The following is an 18,294-nucleotide window of genomic DNA, read 5'->3' as shown; positions in this document are numbered from 1 at the left end:
TCCCTCACTATCTCCAGCATGAACTTATATATTGCCACAATATGCCACCATTAACCCTCTCGTGATATCATCTGCTGCGATCTCCCGACATACCACTGATAGTCTGGAGACTACTGACAGGTTCATTGTTATTGTCAAGAACCAAAGTATGGAACGGGGCCTACCTGTATCCTTACAAATCATTCCCACCTCCTTCAGCTGTCAAAACTGAGTATTCAAGAACAAGAATGCATAGTTATATGATTTCCAGAATCTCACAAGGGAAGATACAACATGCCTCATTGGGCTGCTGCCTTGGCCAGCTAAATACTCACACAACCTCTGCATGTCTGGGATAGAGATGGAGGCATGTTCCTATTAAATGTGCTGCTCTGGAAAATTTGTACTGGGTGGGCAAAGGCTGGTGACATGAGGTGCCTGTTAAGTGCACTCTTATCAGTGCATTCTTGCTAGTGGCTGCCTGATCTTGCAACAGTCCCTATTATATTACAACCATCTTCCTCACCACCTTCCTTCCCTCCTGCCCCAAAGTCAACTGCCAAATGGGGACCCCTGTACAGATGAAACTGCTCCCATGCAGGAGAGTTATGGGGTCCCACTTTGGCTGGGAGGAGGACTGAAAGGGATTGCTGACATTGCACACACACACACCCCCCCATTGGAATGATGAGACAGAGACATGTTTTGGGATTAAAGGGCCACTTTATTAACTTAAACATCAACGGCAAGAGCAAACTAATGGGTCAGGTCAAGCTAGGGGACAGTCGCTTGTCCACCCTCTTGACCCGATTTGGGCGAGCATCCAGCCCCGGGTAGGAGCAAGTCTGTTGGCTCCTATCCGGCCGGCAGGGCCCAAATGATCCCCACTTAACGGAACTCCGCCCTCCCCAAACCATACAGCCTGGGTGTCAAGCATGCATATTTCTGAGCATAATGGTGGGTTCTTAAACAGAAAGGAAGCCGTTTGTATCCACCGCCTCCCTCCCTTTTGTTCCAAAGGTTGGGCAAACAGTAATTCCATCTAGCCCAAGGATGTTCTCGCTGCAACCGGGCTGTGAGGTGCCTCTCCCCCACATTCACACAGACAGCTCTTATCAGGTCTGGAAGAAGTGTGAGAAATGGTGGGAAACGGGGACAACCTGCACTAAGAGGTGCTGAGCAGCAGGTCATGGAATTAACGGCACCATTGAGGGTGAGAATAACGGGGACTTTATTTTTCATCCCATTGACTTTATTGAACCCTAAACTAAAACGATTTATGCATGCCTGGGCCTTACTAGACTCGGGGTGCACTAGAGATATAATCATGCTCAAATTAGTGGAAGCCCTGGGACTCACTACAAGCCCCCTACCACACCCCATACAATTCGAACAAATGGATGGGACAGTGATGAGAGGGGAGCCTTGCACGGAACAAACCCACAAAGTGCCAATAAGAATAGATGACCATTGGGACACATTGTTCTAGGGCGTAGGATGGCTAGGATGGTCACCCAATGGCATAGCTGGGTCCCCAAAGGGGAGGGCGTGAAGTGGAATTGAACTGTAAGGGACTGGGGTATGTGAAGAAATTCCCCCAACTCCCCATTGACCTGTTATCCAGGCCGGGGAGAAGGAAGCTGCAGGCTGCCAACCTCAAGGCCACACTCCCTGCATTGGCTGCACTACCACAGTCACTGAACTCCCACCCTGGCCACTTGGGACAGATGGCATATGCAAAGGGAACTGCCCGCCCGATGGGCTTTGTGTTGGGGTGGTAACCTGAGCAGATAGGGTGCTGCCAAATGAAGGCTGACCCGTAGAAGGTCCTTCCCCCGTTACCTGCCACGGCTGAAAGCGAGGACGTTGAAGGTCCTTGTGGTCCCCAAGGCCAAGAAAGGCCCTGCTGTATTGGGAATGACCTACCTTCCCCTTCGGAGGGCACCACCGCACCACTGGCTCCATAAACTGGTACTCTTCCGCCATTTTGGCCCCACCAACGCCATTGCTGCCGTCCTCAGTTTCCTGCAAGGCAGAAAGACAGGCCAGCACCTCCTTCTGGAATGACACCGTGGCTACCTGCCCCAAACCCATGAGGCCCATGAATCTGCATTGATTGCCACCCACACCTCTGGCTTCTTCAAGCACCCCCAGTTGATCCAATATGGCCCGCTGTGTATGGGCCTCATCCTCTTAGGGCTGGGGCTGTGCTGTGCTGGGTATTTTGATGGGCTTATTAGCCGGCTGCTTGCCCTTGGAGGGGCCTTGGCCCAAGACCTCTATTCGGCCCCCCTACTCCCCTGGGCGGCCACCGCTGAATGCCCCTGCCTAAACACTCTGGGGCAGGGGGGGAACCCATGGAAAGGTATGCCCCCCACCAAGGCCCTAACTATCCCCCCATCGGGACGGCCTGAGCCCTCTCAGAGCAACAGCAGCTGCCTGCCATGCTGGCACCTCCCTCGTGGCCCGCATCACCCAACGTTCACTGCTGCAGCCTTGCCCCCATGCTGTTGCCAGGCTGCCGCCAAACTCCACCGCCGCCACGAATGCCGCGCTCCTCCACTGCCTCGAGTCCCGCCCCATGCTGCTCACCCATGGAGAGATGCCGAAAGCCATCCTTCCGGGCCCAAGAGCAGCGTCTAACTGCGCCACAGGGGGCGGGGCTGGCTCTTATAAGCCTGTGCCCGCCCCCTGAGCTCACTGATGACCGGGCTGATCCACTGCCTGCTCTCCCTCCAGGGGAGGTAAAAGACGGCCCCCAGCCTTAGCAGCCAATTGGCTGTGAGGTGGCCGAATTGTCTAGGAGTGTAAACTAAACTCACACATCTCAACCAAAAAAAAAACCCCTCAAAAAAGTGTTCATGGTGGCTCAGAATGCTTCTCTTGTGGTGCTTAAGGCACCCACAGGCCCCTGCCACCTTTTGCCAATGATGCAGTTATGTGCAGATCGCTAAGGTTTAAAAAAAAATGGCACTGAACCAGGATTGACGGGGATGCAAGTTGTGACGGCTTGGTAACGCTGGAGCGATCAGACAGGGAAAATCCATTTGTGGCCTGTCATCAAGTGTTTAGGGCCAGACTTTCTGCACTGTCAAATAAGTCTAGAACTGAGTTGGAATAGGACAGGTTGCCTGCAACTCTCAGACCATTCCCAGTTGTTGCTGTCTGAAGAAGAAGATAAGAAGATATTGGATTTATATCCCGCCCTCCACTCCGAAAAGTCTCAGAGCGGCTCACAATCTCCTTTACCTTCCTCCCCCACAGACACCCTGTGAGGTGGGTGGGGCTGGAGAGAGCTCTCACAGCAGCTACCCTTTCAAGGACAACCTCTGCCAGAGCTATGGCTGACCCAAAGCCATGCCAGCAGCTGCAAGTGGAGGAGTGGGGAATCAAACCCAGTTCTCCCAGATAAGAGTCCACACACTTAACCACTACACCGAACTGGCTCTCTTCCTCCACCACAACAGACACCCTGTGAGGAGGGTGGGGCTGAGAGAGCTCTCACAGCAGCTGCCCTTTCAAGGACAATCTCTGCCAGAGCTATGGCTGGCCCAAGGCCATTCCAGCAGGTGCAAGTGGAGGAGTGGGGAATCAAACCCAGTTCTCCCAGATAAGAGTCCGCACACTTAACCACTACACCAAACTGGCTCTGGATGTGCACTTTAAATCTGACAGGCATCCATGGCTATATTCGGTATAAATGCACATCTGACCATTGTCTGATATTGTTGGTTTAATCTGTCTGAAATTTCACAGTGCTAATCTTGGGATATGGAGTACAAGCCCTAAATATTTAATCAAATTTAATTGAAAATACAGAAAATAAAACATAATAGAAATGTGTTTCCTATTAAAACAACTAACACCAAAACTAACAAATCACAAAATTGAATGGGATTGTGGTTATATGTCTGGTCCAAACCATGTAGGTTCATGCAGGCATTCAAGGCCTAACCAGTTATGATGTTTTCTACATGCACGCTAATAGGTAACTTGTATCATGTCCATCTGGTTATGGCCACTCAGCACAAAGCCTGTTGCTTTGCCAGTATAAAAGGAGCATTTTTTAAAAAAGAAAAAAAAAGTATATCTTTGAGTGATGAAACAGACAGGGCAGGCCTGCTGCTTAGAAAGAGGGACGTACAAAACCTACTATTAGAAGAGGAGAAACCCTGAGTGGAAACAGGAGGAGGATAAGAGGAAGGGGAGCAATAGAAGGATGGTGCATGGACTGTTTCTCCCCTAAATCTGCCTCATAGTATAAAAGTGAAGGCAGAAAAGGGAAGAGGATAAGGGGAGGATGATACAAGAGGAAGAAACATTCTCTGAGAGGGGCAAAACATCGTCGATATTGTTGCCTTTGCTAGGCATATCCTTTAACACGGCTGCTGCCATCCTGTCCTCTTACTTTTCCATAGCCCTCATCATGATGTGAGGCAGCTTTGGAGGGCAAAACTCTCTCTCTCTTTCAGCTTATAATCACATTTTAAGGGAAAATCAAGGATAAGTGTCCATAAAGTTTGGTCCTGAGTCAAGACTCAGAATAGAATTCAAGACACAGAATAACTGAGAAAGACAGTCTATAAGCCCTTTTAAAGAGGAGAACATCTGAAGAGTAAGAATGGTTTAAATGTCATAACATAATGGCATTGCGGGGATGCAATAAAATGAGCAGGGCAACAGTCAAAGTCTGAAAGCTGCCTGTGTTGTTCTCATTTATTATCGCTTCCTGGTGAAGTTGCAGACCTGCTGGTAGGCTGAGAACAAGCACAGCGCAGAGTGAAATGTAAGTACTGTGGGGGTGAGTTAGAAATATTTGAGGGCAGCGCTCAGTTTGAAACAGGAATCAGCTTTGAAATACTTGAAGGCAGGGCTTTTTTTCTGGGGGAATGCGGTGGAATGGCGTTCCGGAACCTCTTCGTGGAAACAAAGTTCTCAAAAAATGTTTAAAAGTTCACCCATGTGTTTCTCCTTCAATTCCTTCTTGAGAGTTCCAGCACCTCTTTTCCCGGAAAAAAAGCCCGGCTTGAAGGAATGCCAGGATGTTTCTGAACCCCTCTTTAACTACTGAATAATCAGAACCCACCTCTAGAGCAGAAGGTATACGTCCAGAACATACAGTGTGGAAAGTCTGCAGGTTTTCTTCTTCTACTATCCCTAGCCACATCAGATGATATACCTGCTTTCACATAATGGAAAGTACAGTGCTAGTCTTGTCTCATGGAGCTGCCTTTTGCAGAGGAATGGAGGGAAGCTGTAGGGAGGCTGGTTGTAAAATGTTGATAGTTAACATACCGTAGTTTCAGGTGTGTTAGTATGGAGTACAGGAACTAGATTCAAGTCCAGTAGCACTTCAAAGACCAACAAATTTTCCCAGGTGCTTTTGAGAGTCAAAGCTCCCTTTGCCATATGCTCTGGAAATTGTTGGTCTTTTAGGTGCTGCTGGACTCAAATTTAACACTCAAGAGGGTAAGCGATCAGTAAGCTGTCATTCAGAACATCATCTCCCTTCTGCGTTACACGTGCATTAGTTACACCACACAGGGTTGCATGGAGGATACATACAGTATTAAGTACGTGGCTACCTCAATGGCCTTGAAGCTTTTGCTCTGCAAAAGAACCCAAAAACTTGATGTTCAGGATGGTAGCCTGTTACAGGGTGACCAGACTGCCACTCTCTCCTTTCAGAAACCGTGATTCACTCAGATTGTTTGGCTTTATTCATATCTGTTCCTTTCTTGTTTGGACGTAAAAAAGCAAACCCTATTTCAGGGGTCCTCAACCTTTTAAAGCCTGTGAACACCTCTGGAATTCTGAAACAAGGTGGTGAGCACGACCACAAAATGTCTGCTGCAGGAGATGTCAGAGAGTGGGGCTAGGCATATCCCAAATAACTTTTCAACATTTCAGGCAGAAGCTCCACTTAACAGGGTGCCTTTTAAAATTAATATGTTATTTTAAAACATTTTCTTGCTTACATACAGTTGATCTTCCATCACTCAGCAAACATCCTTGTGCCGTGAGAGCAGCTGCTTAATTCAGATCTTCACTGGTCAGTCAGGAGCCCTGCTGGCTCCATCCACTTCCTAAAAACTCTTGATATGTGCCAGGATTGGTTTCTGCAGGTGCCATAGTGCCCAGGGGTACCATGTTGGGAACCCCTCCCTATTTAATCTCATGTTACCCAGACAGGCTCCAGCTCATATATACAAAGTAGAGCACAGAACTATTCAGTAATTATCCCATTAAGTGCTTATTTTTGTGTGTTCATATACCGGTAAGGAACACTCAGGGGTTCTAGCGTATTTCATGTACTGCTGAAGGGGGACATAATGTATAATAATTGTCCAGATCTGATGGAGAAATGTTGACTTTCTTTCTTTCTTTCTTTCTTTCTTTCTTTCTTTCTTTCTTTCTTTCTTTCTTTCTTTCTTTCTTTCTTTCTTTTTTTCCTTCCTTCTTTCTTTCTTTCTTTCTCTTAGCTGCAGCAACACATCAAGAGGAAAAGGCTACTAACACAATGGTTTTCATTCCCCCAACGGATGCCAATGTAATCCAGGCAGGCAAAGTAACCCATGATACTGTTATGCAACCCAAAATGGCAACACTATGCACAAGCCAGCTTCTTGGAAGCTTGAACAACCATCCTCAACAGAACCTTCAGTTTGGCTTATGGGAAGAACTTCGCAAAGTAGAGAGCAGAACTCTGGGGGTAAGTGCATTGGATTTCTACTCTTGTACCAGTGCATTAGATTTTCAGTGGTTTCTCTACAGGAATAGTGTCTGTGTAGGAAGGACCAAAGAAATCATAGGGGTTCATCCAAAAGTAGAGCTGCGTGGGGAAAATATGTCCTTTCTCTTTTTAAAAAAAGTTAAAGGTAGACCCCTGTGCAAGCACCAGTCGTTTCCGACCCTGGGGTGACATCAGATCACAACGTTTTAATGAAGTTTAATGAGATGTTATTTACCACTGGATTTGCCAAGCATGGGCTGGCAACCAGCAGCAGACTTAGGGTTGCCAGGTCCCCTCGCCAGTTCATCAGGGAGATCTGAGGGGAGGTTCTGGGAGTGGCCACATCCCTGATGTGATGTCACTTCTGGGTATGTTCAGGAGAGAGGTTTCCCCCACCGGCCGGCTGGTCCACAGCAAAGAAGCCCCTGAAGTCAGGGGATCCCTCACTAGGACCTGGGAGCTGGCAACCACAAGCCGACTTGGCAGAGGGTAGTTTACCACAGCAGATTTGAACTTGTATCTTTCTCAGGAACTGATTCCTCCTGTTTTTTGTATTTTCTCCCCATAGGCTGTCCAGATCATAATTGGACTGATACATATTGGCTTTGGCAGTGTTTCAACTGTTCTTTGGGATCAACACATACACTACATCCCTTTGGTCACTTATGGAGCTTACCCATTCTGGGGTGGACTGTTTGTAAGTACTATGTTATCAGTGTAATCTGAACAGGGCTACATCCTTCTAAATCTAATGATGCCCACTGGAGACCCAAGTATGTTCCAGTGTTTCAGAGAAGATCCACATTCCTATTCCTGTTCAGCCACTTATTTTGTATTTGACAAAAATCAATTGCTTTTACGCTTCAGCTTTCTTGTATGAGTTTTGGTTATAGCAAATAAAGTGGCTGATTGACTGTCACCCTCTGTAGCATGCAATAGGAATAGGATTATATGAAGACAAATGGGGGACCTACAAGAAGTTGTGGTGGGATCTCATTTCCCCTCCCACACTATTTCCTTTTTGTTTTCCCTGAAAGTCCACATACCTCTCCAATTTTCCTGTTTCCTTCTCCCCTTCCCACCAACTAGCCAACTTACCTTATCTGCTCCCCTATCTTCAATATTCCCTCCTTCCCTCCCCTTGGTAGACTCTGCCCAAGAAGCTGTAGCCCAGTTGTGCAGTGCTGGCTGCTAGGCCAGGCCCAGTTGCAAAGTGTAGGCTGCTGAGTTTGGCACAATTGTGCAGTGCCAAGACTTGTGTGGGGGGCAAATTACTTCCCCCTTTATCCCTCCCCCACACTATTTGCCCTTTCCCTCCTCCATATCCACACTTTCTCTGTTTCCTTCTCTCCTTCTTATCCATCTATCAACCTACCTTAATCCGCCCGCGATCTTCAACTATATTTAGTGTTTATTTGCTTCTTTATATCCCAGTGTTCTCCACAATGGTCACCCAAATCAGCTTTCAGCAGCTTTCTCTCCTCCATTTTATTCTCACAACAAACCTTTGTGGTAGATTAGGCTGAGAGGGAGGAACTGGACCAAGGTAATCTAGCAAGCTTCCATGGCAGAGTGTGGGTTTGATTCTGGGTCTCACATATCCTATTCTCCAATTCAAACCTCTATATTCGGCCATGTAGATAATTTGATATATTAATGAAAGAAAGGGGGGGGGCATTATTTGTTTTAACTCTTAAGGATATTGAGCAAAACTTGAGGGATTTTGAAAATAAGGTGTGGGATGTAAAAATTAAAAAACTGCATCGAGATTTGATATGTTTAAACTTGTAAGACAAATTAAACTTAAAAAAATTGTTTGGTGATAACACAGAAAAGGAAGTGGAATATTTTCAGCCGTGGTGAACTTTTTACCCAAATGTGTATGACCCCAAAATTCTTGCCTTTGAGAGAGTAGTCCTTCGGAATATAAAAATACTCGAGAGTAGTTCTTCTTACAATTGGAGTAATATGACTAAGGAGGAATCGGCGGCCCTGTGGCATCTTTCAAAGGACACTAATATCATTATAAAGCCCGCAGATAAGGGTGGGGTGGTGGTAGTTTTAAACAAAACAGACTATTGCCAGGAAGTAGAGTGCCAATTGAATGATAGGTATAGCTTTACTACGGTTGCCAGTGATCCGACTCAACATAATGAGATTAATTAAGATCATGCTGGATGTGGCTGAGACTATGGGCATTATAACTCAGGATGTGTATAGATATCTTAGGAATTTAGATCCTCGAGTTCTGGTAATATATATTCTGTCGGAAATACATAAATCGGGCTTCCCCCCTCCGGGGCGCCCAATTATTTCAGATTCTAATTCAGTTTTGGAACTGTTCTCTAAGTATGTAGATTCCTTCCTCCAGCCTTTTGTGGTTAAAATGAGATCATTTGTTAAAGATACAAAACATTACATTAGTTTGGTTGAAGGTATGCAGATACCAGAAGAGGCAGTTTTAGTTAGCATGGATGTAGCTTCCCTGTACACTAGTATACCACATGAAGATGCGCGCAGGGTTGTTGAAAAACATTTAAATAGGAGGGCTGTTTTTTCTCCTCCTACATATTTTCTCATAGAATTAGTTGAGATTATATTGGAGAAGAACTACTTTAAATATCAGGATGATTTCTTTATACAGACTAGAGGTGTTGCAATGTGTAACAGGTTTCATAGAGTGGATTAATACTATCCATCCGCAGATTAAATTTTCTCATCAATATCATAAAGAAAGGGTGGCATTTTTAGACACGGAAGTGTATAGGCAAACCACTGGTAAATTGGCAGTTTGTAACTATAGGAAGAGCACTGATAGGACATCGTTCCTACATTTTAAATAATTCCATCCAATGCATTTATGTAGAAACCTTCCATACGGTCAGTTTCTTAGACTCCGACAGAACAACACGGAGTATTCAGATTACAGAAGGAATAGTGAAGAGTTGGCAGTGAGTTGTAGATACAGGGGTTTTCCTGATCAAGTTGTGAAAACAGCCAGACGAAAGTCAGACAGTATCACAAGGGATATATTATTCCAACAGAAAAAAAGATCAGTAGCTAAAAGACTATCTTGTGGGTTAGATTACACTCTCCTATCTAATATCAGTGTTCCCTCTAAACTGAGTTAGCGTGAGCTAGCTCACAGATTTTTAGCCTCCAGTTTACAGATTTTTGTCTTAGCTCAGGAAGGATGATCCCAGAGCAGAATGATTTAGGCAGTAGCTCACAACTTTAATACCAGTAGCTCACAGCTTTAATGCCAGTAGCTCACAAAGCAGAATTTTTGCTCACAAGACTCTGCAGCTTAAAGGGAACATTGAATAAGATTAAAAATATTATTATGACATTGGCATTAAGTCAGTGAAATCCCAGGATGTGGTGCTCCACCATTCATTGGTTTCAGAAGAAACTGCAATATAAAGGACATTTTGGTCCATTCAGGCAAGAATTTAACAGGTCAATCAGTATATACAGCCACGGGTCATCAAGATTGCCAACATTGTTTGGTTTGTAGCCAATCATTAGAAGTGTCGGAGTTTAAACCTTATCCTGAGGGTCCTATTATAAAAGAAGATATTGAAGAAGAAGATATTGGATTTATATCCCGCCCTCCACTCCGAAGAGTCTCAGAGCGGCTCACAATCTCGTTTACCTTCCTCCCCTACAACAGACACCCTGTGAGGTGGGTGGGGCTGGAGAGGGGTCTCACAGCAGCTGCCCTTTCAAGGACAACCTCTGCCAGAGCGATGGCTGACCCAAGGCCATGCCAGCAGGTGCATGTGGAGGAGTGGGGAATCAAACCCGGTTCTCCCAGATAAGAGTCCGCACACTTAACCACTACACCAAACTGGCTCTCCATAAAACTTAGTAATGTCTCATCATATGCCACTCGTGCCGTCGTGTATCTAATTAAATGTGATTGTGGATTGTATTACATTGGTAACACAACAAGACAGGTCAGGATTAGGATTTTGGAGCGCCGCAGCAGAATAAGAAATAAAAATTTTGATGCTCCTCTTGTCAGCTATTTTTGAGACAAAATGCACACTTTTGATAGTTTTGTTGTCTTGTCCAAGTTTGAAAGATGTAATGAATTTATTGATGTTCAGAAAAAATTGATACAGGAAGAGTGTAAATGGATACACAAGTTAAATACTGTAGCTCCAAATGGTTTGAATACCTGTTTGGACCCTTCTTGTTTTTTATAATAATATGAGTCTGTAGGTTGTCATTACTGTATACATAATTTCATGTTATTGTTTGGTCTTATAATTTTGTAGCTTATATGGGATTATCATATGTATATGATTCTGTAAAGTATATTGTGTAATAGGTCAGGACATCCATGGAATGTGGTATTAGGTCCCTTTAAGGGGACAGACGGGTGTTGGTTGTTTAAGCTTCAAAAACATACAAGCAAGGTACTGGAACTGCCGTTTAGAGCCTTTCTGAGCCATTGCCATAAGTGAAGGTTTTGTGGAGACTATGGTCCTTATTAGTGTTATGCAAGAATCTTATATTTGTTATTGTGAATATTGGGATTTATTTTTGTATTAATTATTAATCATTTAATATTTATCAGGTAGCATGAGGTCTCTTTTCATGATTTTAGAAAATTTGTGGAATATCCCCTGTTGAAAAAGAATTGGAAACAGGTGGGGAAGAAGTCGACGACCTGTCCAGGGATTTTCAAGCAACCTTTGGAAATTCATATTTCATTGATGGAAATTTCAGTGAAGAAATCACTATGTGAAGATGTTCTCATGTTGAACTTTTTCCATATGTATCTACTCTAAGGACTTTATTAGGGACATATGTTTCTTTGTTTTTTATGGTTAATAATACAATTGTTAGTTAATTGTCACTATAACCTTGTGGTTGTGTTTTTGATTATCTCCACAGTGAGTTCTCTCTTAGTTCTACAATCCCCAGTTGTGGGCAGGGGATCCCCCAGTTTGCAGACCCTCCCCCTGCTTCAGGGTCATCAAAAAGTGGGGGGGAGGGAAATGTCTGCTGGGCACTCCATTATTCTCTATGGAAACCAATTCCCATAGGGAGAATTGATCTGCAGGTATCTGGGGCTCTGGCTGTTTTTTTGTTTGTTTTTAGGGAGAGGCCCCAAATTTTCAGCCTAGCATTCAGTGCCTCTTCTCAAAAAACCCTCCAAGTTCCAAAAAGATGGGATGAGGGAGTCCAATTCTATGAGCCCCCAAAGAAGGTGCCTCTATCCTTCATTATTTCCAATGGAAGGCATTTAAAAGGTGTGCGGTCCCTTTAAATACGGTGGCCTTTGGAGTTCAATTATGCTTGACACAACCTTGCTCCTGGCTCCACCCCCAAAGTCCCCAGATATTTCTGGAATTGGACTTGGCAACCCTATGCGATTTAAATGTCTGCACTAGCATTAAAAGTGTGTAAGACGCTTCTTAAGGCTTTGTATCATTTCCCTGCTGGATAACACTGTCCCTTGATCATGTGAAATGTAAATATTCCCAGGAGGCCGCCCTATAGGCAGAAATGCTATGAGGAAGAGCCTAGTAATTCAGTAGGGCTGACAAGGCCCATGGTCTGAACCTTGAGATTTTATCAGGAGACCCTGATGATGTCCTCATGTATAAGACCTGGTGATGCTACACTGAATAGCAGTCTTAATGATAACACTTCCACCTATTACTAAGAATTTAACCTTGTGGAGTCTAGGGTTGCTAAGTCCCTCCTTAACAGCAGCAGGATGGAGATCCATGCTATGTCAATGGTAATGTGATGGCATCGCTCCCTGTTTGTACCCAAAGTAATGCTGTGACATTGCTGTCATTTTTGGTGTTTGAGCAAAAACTCTATGGTAAAAATGGCTTCTACCATAGTTTTTGCTCAAATATCAGAGTGTCACTGTGATGTCACTGATGTGATGGCATCACTTCCGGTACTCTCCAGAAGTGACCCTACCACATTTCTGGCAGCATAAACTGGGCTTCCCACCTTCTCCTGCAAAGTCTCCCTGCCAGCCCGCTGATTAGTGGTGGGGGTGTGGCCTTGCAGCAGGGGCTCCCCTGTCTCCATCAGGGAGGCTGGCAACCCTAGTAGGGGCTGTCAGTGCGCATAGTCACAATCATGGGACTTATTTGAAGGAATGAGCTATTTACCAGACTAAAAAAAAAATAGAAATTAACTGTGTGCTCAATGTAAAATTAGGAGAGGGACGGTGACTCAGTGGTAGAGCATCTGCTTGGGAAGCAGAAGGTCCCAGGTTCAATCCCTGGCATCTCCAAAAAAGGGTCCAGGCAAATAGGTGTGAAAAACCTCAGCTTGAGACCCTGGAGAGCCGCTGCCAGTCTGAGAAGACAATACTGACTTTGATGGACCAAGGGTCTGATTCAGTGTAAGGCAGCTTCATATATTCAAAATGCAGTCAAGATTATTGTTTCTCAACTCCCAATTTACTTATGAAGTAGTTGCCACAAGCAGGCAGGCTCTGAAGTCTTAGAAGAAGACATGAAGTGTGCAGGCTGGCTGATAGAGATTTCAGCCTGAAAGGTATGGGCCTGTAGAGCTGTGAAGTCACTAGGGTTGCCAAGTCCAATTCAAGAAATATCTGGGGACTTTGAGGGTGGAGCCAGGAGACATTGGGGTGGAGCCAAGATCAAGGCTGTGACAAGCATAATTGAACTCCAAGGGCGTTCTGGCCATCACATTTAAAGGGACAGCACACCTTTTAAAATGTCTTCCTTCCATTGAAAATAATGAAGGCTAGGGGCACCTTCTTTTGGGGCTCAAAGAATTGGACCCCCTGGTCCAATCCTTTTGAAACTTGGGAGGTATTTTGGGGAGAGGCACTAGATGCTATACTGAAAATTTGGCGCCTCTACCTCAAAACCCAGCCCCCCCAGAGCACCCGATACCCGCGGATCAATTCCCCATCATTCCCTATGGGAATCATTCATGGAGGTGCGTAATGACTGTGGGGGCGGGGCTTCTCCCGCCAGCCAGCTGGCTGGGGGAGAGGGGAAGCCTGTAAAACCGGGGGATCCCCCACTGGGACCTGGGGATTGGGAAGCCTAGAAGTCACAGGGAGTACAAAGCTAATACAACCTGATATGACACACCATCAGCTGGCCAGGGGAAAATGATATGCTTATACTCAAACTTATGCTTGTAATCAGACTACGTATAATGATATTATGAGTCCTTCATTTATTTAATTAGTATGTGTGTGTTTTTCTCAAGAAATGTTTCAGTGCATAAAGCTAGGGTAAGATTAAAAGGTAATTAATTACTGATTAGTACTAATTAATTTAATGAGAAAAATGGGAGATACTCAAGTTAAATCTGCCTGAAATTACTCCTTCCTACCTAGAAATCTATTTCCTAATGCCAGGCAGGTAGATATCTGTAGAAAGTGATCTGCACATGCTCAGTGTGTTTGCAGTTTTGGCAATGAATAAAAAATACTACTATTAGTACAATAATAAAAATATGATATTCAGTCCCACCCCATAACATCCCTGGACCCATCCATGACATCGTGAAGCTGAATTGTGTTCAGCGAATCCCAAGATTTGGGGATGATGGAGACTTTGCAAGCACCTTCCCAGTGTATTCATGCCCTTACCATAAAACTTCTGGCTACAGGACTGACTGAGAGACAGAATTCCAGAGATTGGTCTGAAGACCTAGAGAGCTGGGCAAGGTGCTATTAATTCAGTAGCCCTATACTGAGGTGAAGGGAAGTATAATCTTGGAACAGTAATAATCTCTCAGTCTCTCCTGCCCCTACAAGGTTGCTGTGAGGATATGAGGGAACTGTATATATTGCCTTGAGCTATGTCTTTAGACAAGAAAAGTTGGGGAAAGATGTTACAGAAGCCAAGTGGGAACGCCCCCCCCCCCCCACCTTCCTTATACCTCAGACAGCTACTGTCAACTCGGTCAGATCTTCCAGAACAGAATCTTGGGTGGCAGGAAGCAGCAACAGGACATGGGTCTTACCACCTCCTTTCTGGGCCCTGAAGCTTCAGGTGCTGGCTGATGACATCATCTCTTGGTGCTGGACCAACAAAGGCAATGTTGAGGAACAGCTAGTCTCAGAGGCCAGCATGGTGTCAGATAGCAAGCATGGAGACAGCAGCAGAAGCCCAACCATGATGGCCCGGGTGGGGCATGGAAGTGGCCCAGTCATGCAAGAACCTAAGAGGAGCCAGACAGGAAAGGCCTGACTGAAGGCCTTCTGGGAACAGGCCAGGGAGAGAAAGGGGAAGGGCCATCAAGATTAGAGCTGGAGACTGGGAGAAGTAGTGCTTCAGCCCCTGACCCAGACAATGGCATCAGGCCTATGGGGGAGGGGGGCAGAGGTTGATTGGTGGGATGGGGAGGAAGCATAAATGGCAGGTGCAAAACCAGGCTAAGGAAGAGACAGGGGGTATTGTACTGCCCAGACAAGGCCAAGTCTCCAGGAAAGAGAGGGTTGGCTTGGGGTGATGCAATCCTTCCCGCCTTTCTATTATGAGGCCTGGGGAGGCTCCAGAGAATGAAAGCAGTGTGATGGCTGAGGATCAGGGGGTGCTGCCAAGTAGGGTTGCCAAATCTGTATTGGAAAATATCTGGAGATGTTGGGGGTGAATCTGGGAGAGGGTGGGGTTTGGGAAGGGGAGGGGAGAAGCCTCAGCATGGCACAATACCATTGAATCCACCCTTCAAAGCAGCCATCAGGGGATTGCTGCCAGCTGGAGATCAGTTTTAAAAGAGGGAGATCACCAGACTCCACTTGGAGGCTGGCAACCCTAGTAGGGAGGAACTTCACAAGCAGCTTGAAGGAAGGGTGAGATATAAATGTGAATCATGGAATATGCGTGGGGGTGGAGTATGGAGCACCTAAACCTGCATCCCATTTATGGTTTGGGGGCTTGTTGGGGAAGCGCATGTGTTTGAAGATGGGGAAATGGCATAGGGGAAGGCTGAAGCCCATTCTCCAACTGCATGACGGTTCTGATCATAATTAGAGACCAAGTCCCATGTTATGTGTCATAACTTTTAGAGGAGGCTTTCCCAATAAATTAAAAAAATAGCTTATTGAATTATATCTCTTGGCAATACTTTTCTGAGAGAGTGAAAGCCCAATGAAGACACCTCACATATTGTTATTTTGGCAATTACCTATGGAGATAATAGTATAACTTTGATGTTCCAAAGAGCTGTTTTCCGCTTGACACCGATATTTATATATTGTGAGGGGAGCAAATCAGTTTAAAAAGAATACATCTTTGTATAACTTTAATTAGAGTGGGAGATAGAAATCTACAATAATCCAAAAGCTAAAGGTGCTTCTTCTATTGACATAACACTCAGCCTTAAAAGGATATAATCTTTGAAAAGGAGAAACTGTTGAGCAGAAGTTTAATGCATTTCTCTTGTTTCATCTCTTGGACAGTTCATTGTTTCTGGATCCCTTTCAGTATCAGCTGACAGACATCGGAACACCTGCTTGGTAAGGTCTACAGAACTGTTTCTCCTCTCCTGTAAAGCTAGAAGTGCCAACACGTAGCTTTCCCTCTTGCTTTGCAGTCAGAGCCATATCAAGAGTCCCCAGATGCTTACTGAACATCAGTGACCATAAGTGAAGGTTGTTTCTATGACTGATGCTCAGGGATCTCAACTCATGCCTTAGAATTCAGGCAGCAGCCACAGCCCATTACTGTTCCCTTCTGGGATTAAACACAATGTTTTGCCTCGAATCACAATATTCCTTAATGGAAAAAAAAATGTAGGAGCAGCCTTCTGCTCATCAGTTCTTGGCCGGTTTGCTCTCTTTCAAGGCCCAGTCAGGCAACGAGGCACACACTGGGCCTTTCTGACATTATCTTCAGATTGTGGTACTCCTTTGCTGTCCAGCCCACCACAAGCTCCCACCTGCATGCCCTCTTTTTTAAAGAACATATAGGATTAGCTAGTCACTGATTGCAGGGCTGAGCAAGAATTTTTTGGGCCTCACTCAGAGCGAGGCCTTTTTTTTTTTTTTTTGTCTGCTCCCCATGGTCTGAGGGGGTGAGGCATAAAGTGGTCCAGGGCTTTTTTTGGACAAAAAGCCCAGCATATTAGGCCACACCCCCTGACACCAAGCCAGCCAGAACTGCATTCCTGTGCATTCCTGCTTAAATAAAAGCCCTGAATAGGCCTGATAAAACTGGTTAGACCCTTACTGGGAAGGTGGGAAAAACATGGGTTGAGGAGGTTTTTGAGCTGGCAAGCACCCTGAGATATCGGGGGCGGAGGGTGTCCTCAAACTTGGTACCTAGAGGCTTGACAGTCCAGGTGACTCAGTTGGGGGGCCCTTTAGGATCTGTGGGAGCATATGACAAACCTTAAGGCTTAGCAGTCATGGGCAGGAATGTGCTCTCCCTCCACTCTATACACTGGCATGTGGGCTGTGACAAGTAGGATGGGTTTGCCCTTGTTAGGAAGCTTGTTTTGCAAACACAATACAAACTGTGCTTTAAAATGTAATGAAATGATACAGATCAGCTTATGTGTAAATAAAATTTCCAAATTTAACCCATAATATGCATGGTTCATTCAAGGGGTGGGCGGACAACAAAGGAGTACCATTTATTTATTTATTTATTTATTTATTTATTTATTACTTTCAATTTATATCCCGCCCTCTCCGCAAGCGGACTCAGGGCGGCTCACAACATCGTACAATACAATCAATCCAATAAAACATATAAAACCATAATTTACTTATTTCAATTTTAAAACCATTCTATGGCGCTGCTTCAGTACAGTATAAGCGGTGTTGAATTCTCGACTGTGATCACCAGAATTCTATATGATGTCCGGTGGCAGCCCTTTTTCAATCAAACAGCAAAAGCCTGTTTAAACAATTCGGAACGCAGACGAATCCCGCAGGGCCCTTATGGCTTCTGGAAGAGTGTTCCAAAGTTCTGGTGCTGCCACCGAAAAAGCCCTAGATCTCGTTACACACAACCTGGCTTCTTTTGGCCCAGGGGCGGACAACAGATTTTTTTGTCCCTGATCGCAGTGCTCTCTGGGGATATATGGGGAAAGGCGGTCCCGTAGATAGACAGGTCCCTGACCATACCATGAAGACTTTCCTATCTAGCAAAAGGACAAGCTATACCTGAACCTTCCGGATATTGTAAATATGTCTGCAAAAGAAGCAGAAATATGGAGAAAAGCTTAAGAAGAAGAAATTGAATATCTAATTTAAAAAAAAAAAAAACAGCTGCCAGGGAAGAAGGCAGTAGGATGCAAATGGAGCTTCAAAACCATGTATGGTGCAGCAGAGAAAATACAAAGATATCTAGCCAGATTATTTGCTAAGGTTACACTCAAAAATATGGAAAAGACCATGATGAGATTTTTGCACCAATAATAAGACATACTTCAATGAGAATAGCAGCAGCAAGGAAGATGCACACAAAGACTGGTTTCCTGCATGGAGAAATACAGGAAGAAGTCTGCATGGAACAGCCACCAAGATTTAAACACTCAAAAGACAAGCAGAATGCTCTTCCTAGGCTTTCCTTCTAGAACTCTCTTTCGAAGCTAGCTAGGCAGTCAAG

General features: G+C 45.0%; 1 protein-coding gene across 1 annotated transcript in view; it reads left to right on the top strand.

Annotated features, from left to right (window-relative positions):
- The window catches only part of LOC132589680 (membrane-spanning 4-domains subfamily A member 8-like), a 59,932-nt gene that overhangs the window by 35,009 nt on the left and 6,629 nt on the right, over positions 1 to 18,294 (top strand). Inside the window, exons 7-9 of the mRNA XM_060262412.1 lie at positions 6,462 to 6,691; positions 7,281 to 7,409; positions 16,140 to 16,196. Coding sequence (XP_060118395.1) covers positions 6,462 to 6,691; positions 7,281 to 7,409; positions 16,140 to 16,196 — 416 coding nt within the window. The remainder of the gene's footprint in view (positions 1 to 6,461; positions 6,692 to 7,280; positions 7,410 to 16,139; positions 16,197 to 18,294) is intronic.

Source organism: Heteronotia binoei, chromosome 21, assembly GCF_032191835.1.
Source record: "Heteronotia binoei isolate CCM8104 ecotype False Entrance Well chromosome 21, APGP_CSIRO_Hbin_v1, whole genome shotgun sequence".
Lineage (NCBI taxonomy): Eukaryota > Metazoa > Chordata > Lepidosauria > Squamata > Gekkonidae > Heteronotia > Heteronotia binoei.
The sequence above is the reverse complement of the archived record's forward strand: the minus strand, read 5'-3'. Positions and strand labels throughout refer to the sequence as shown.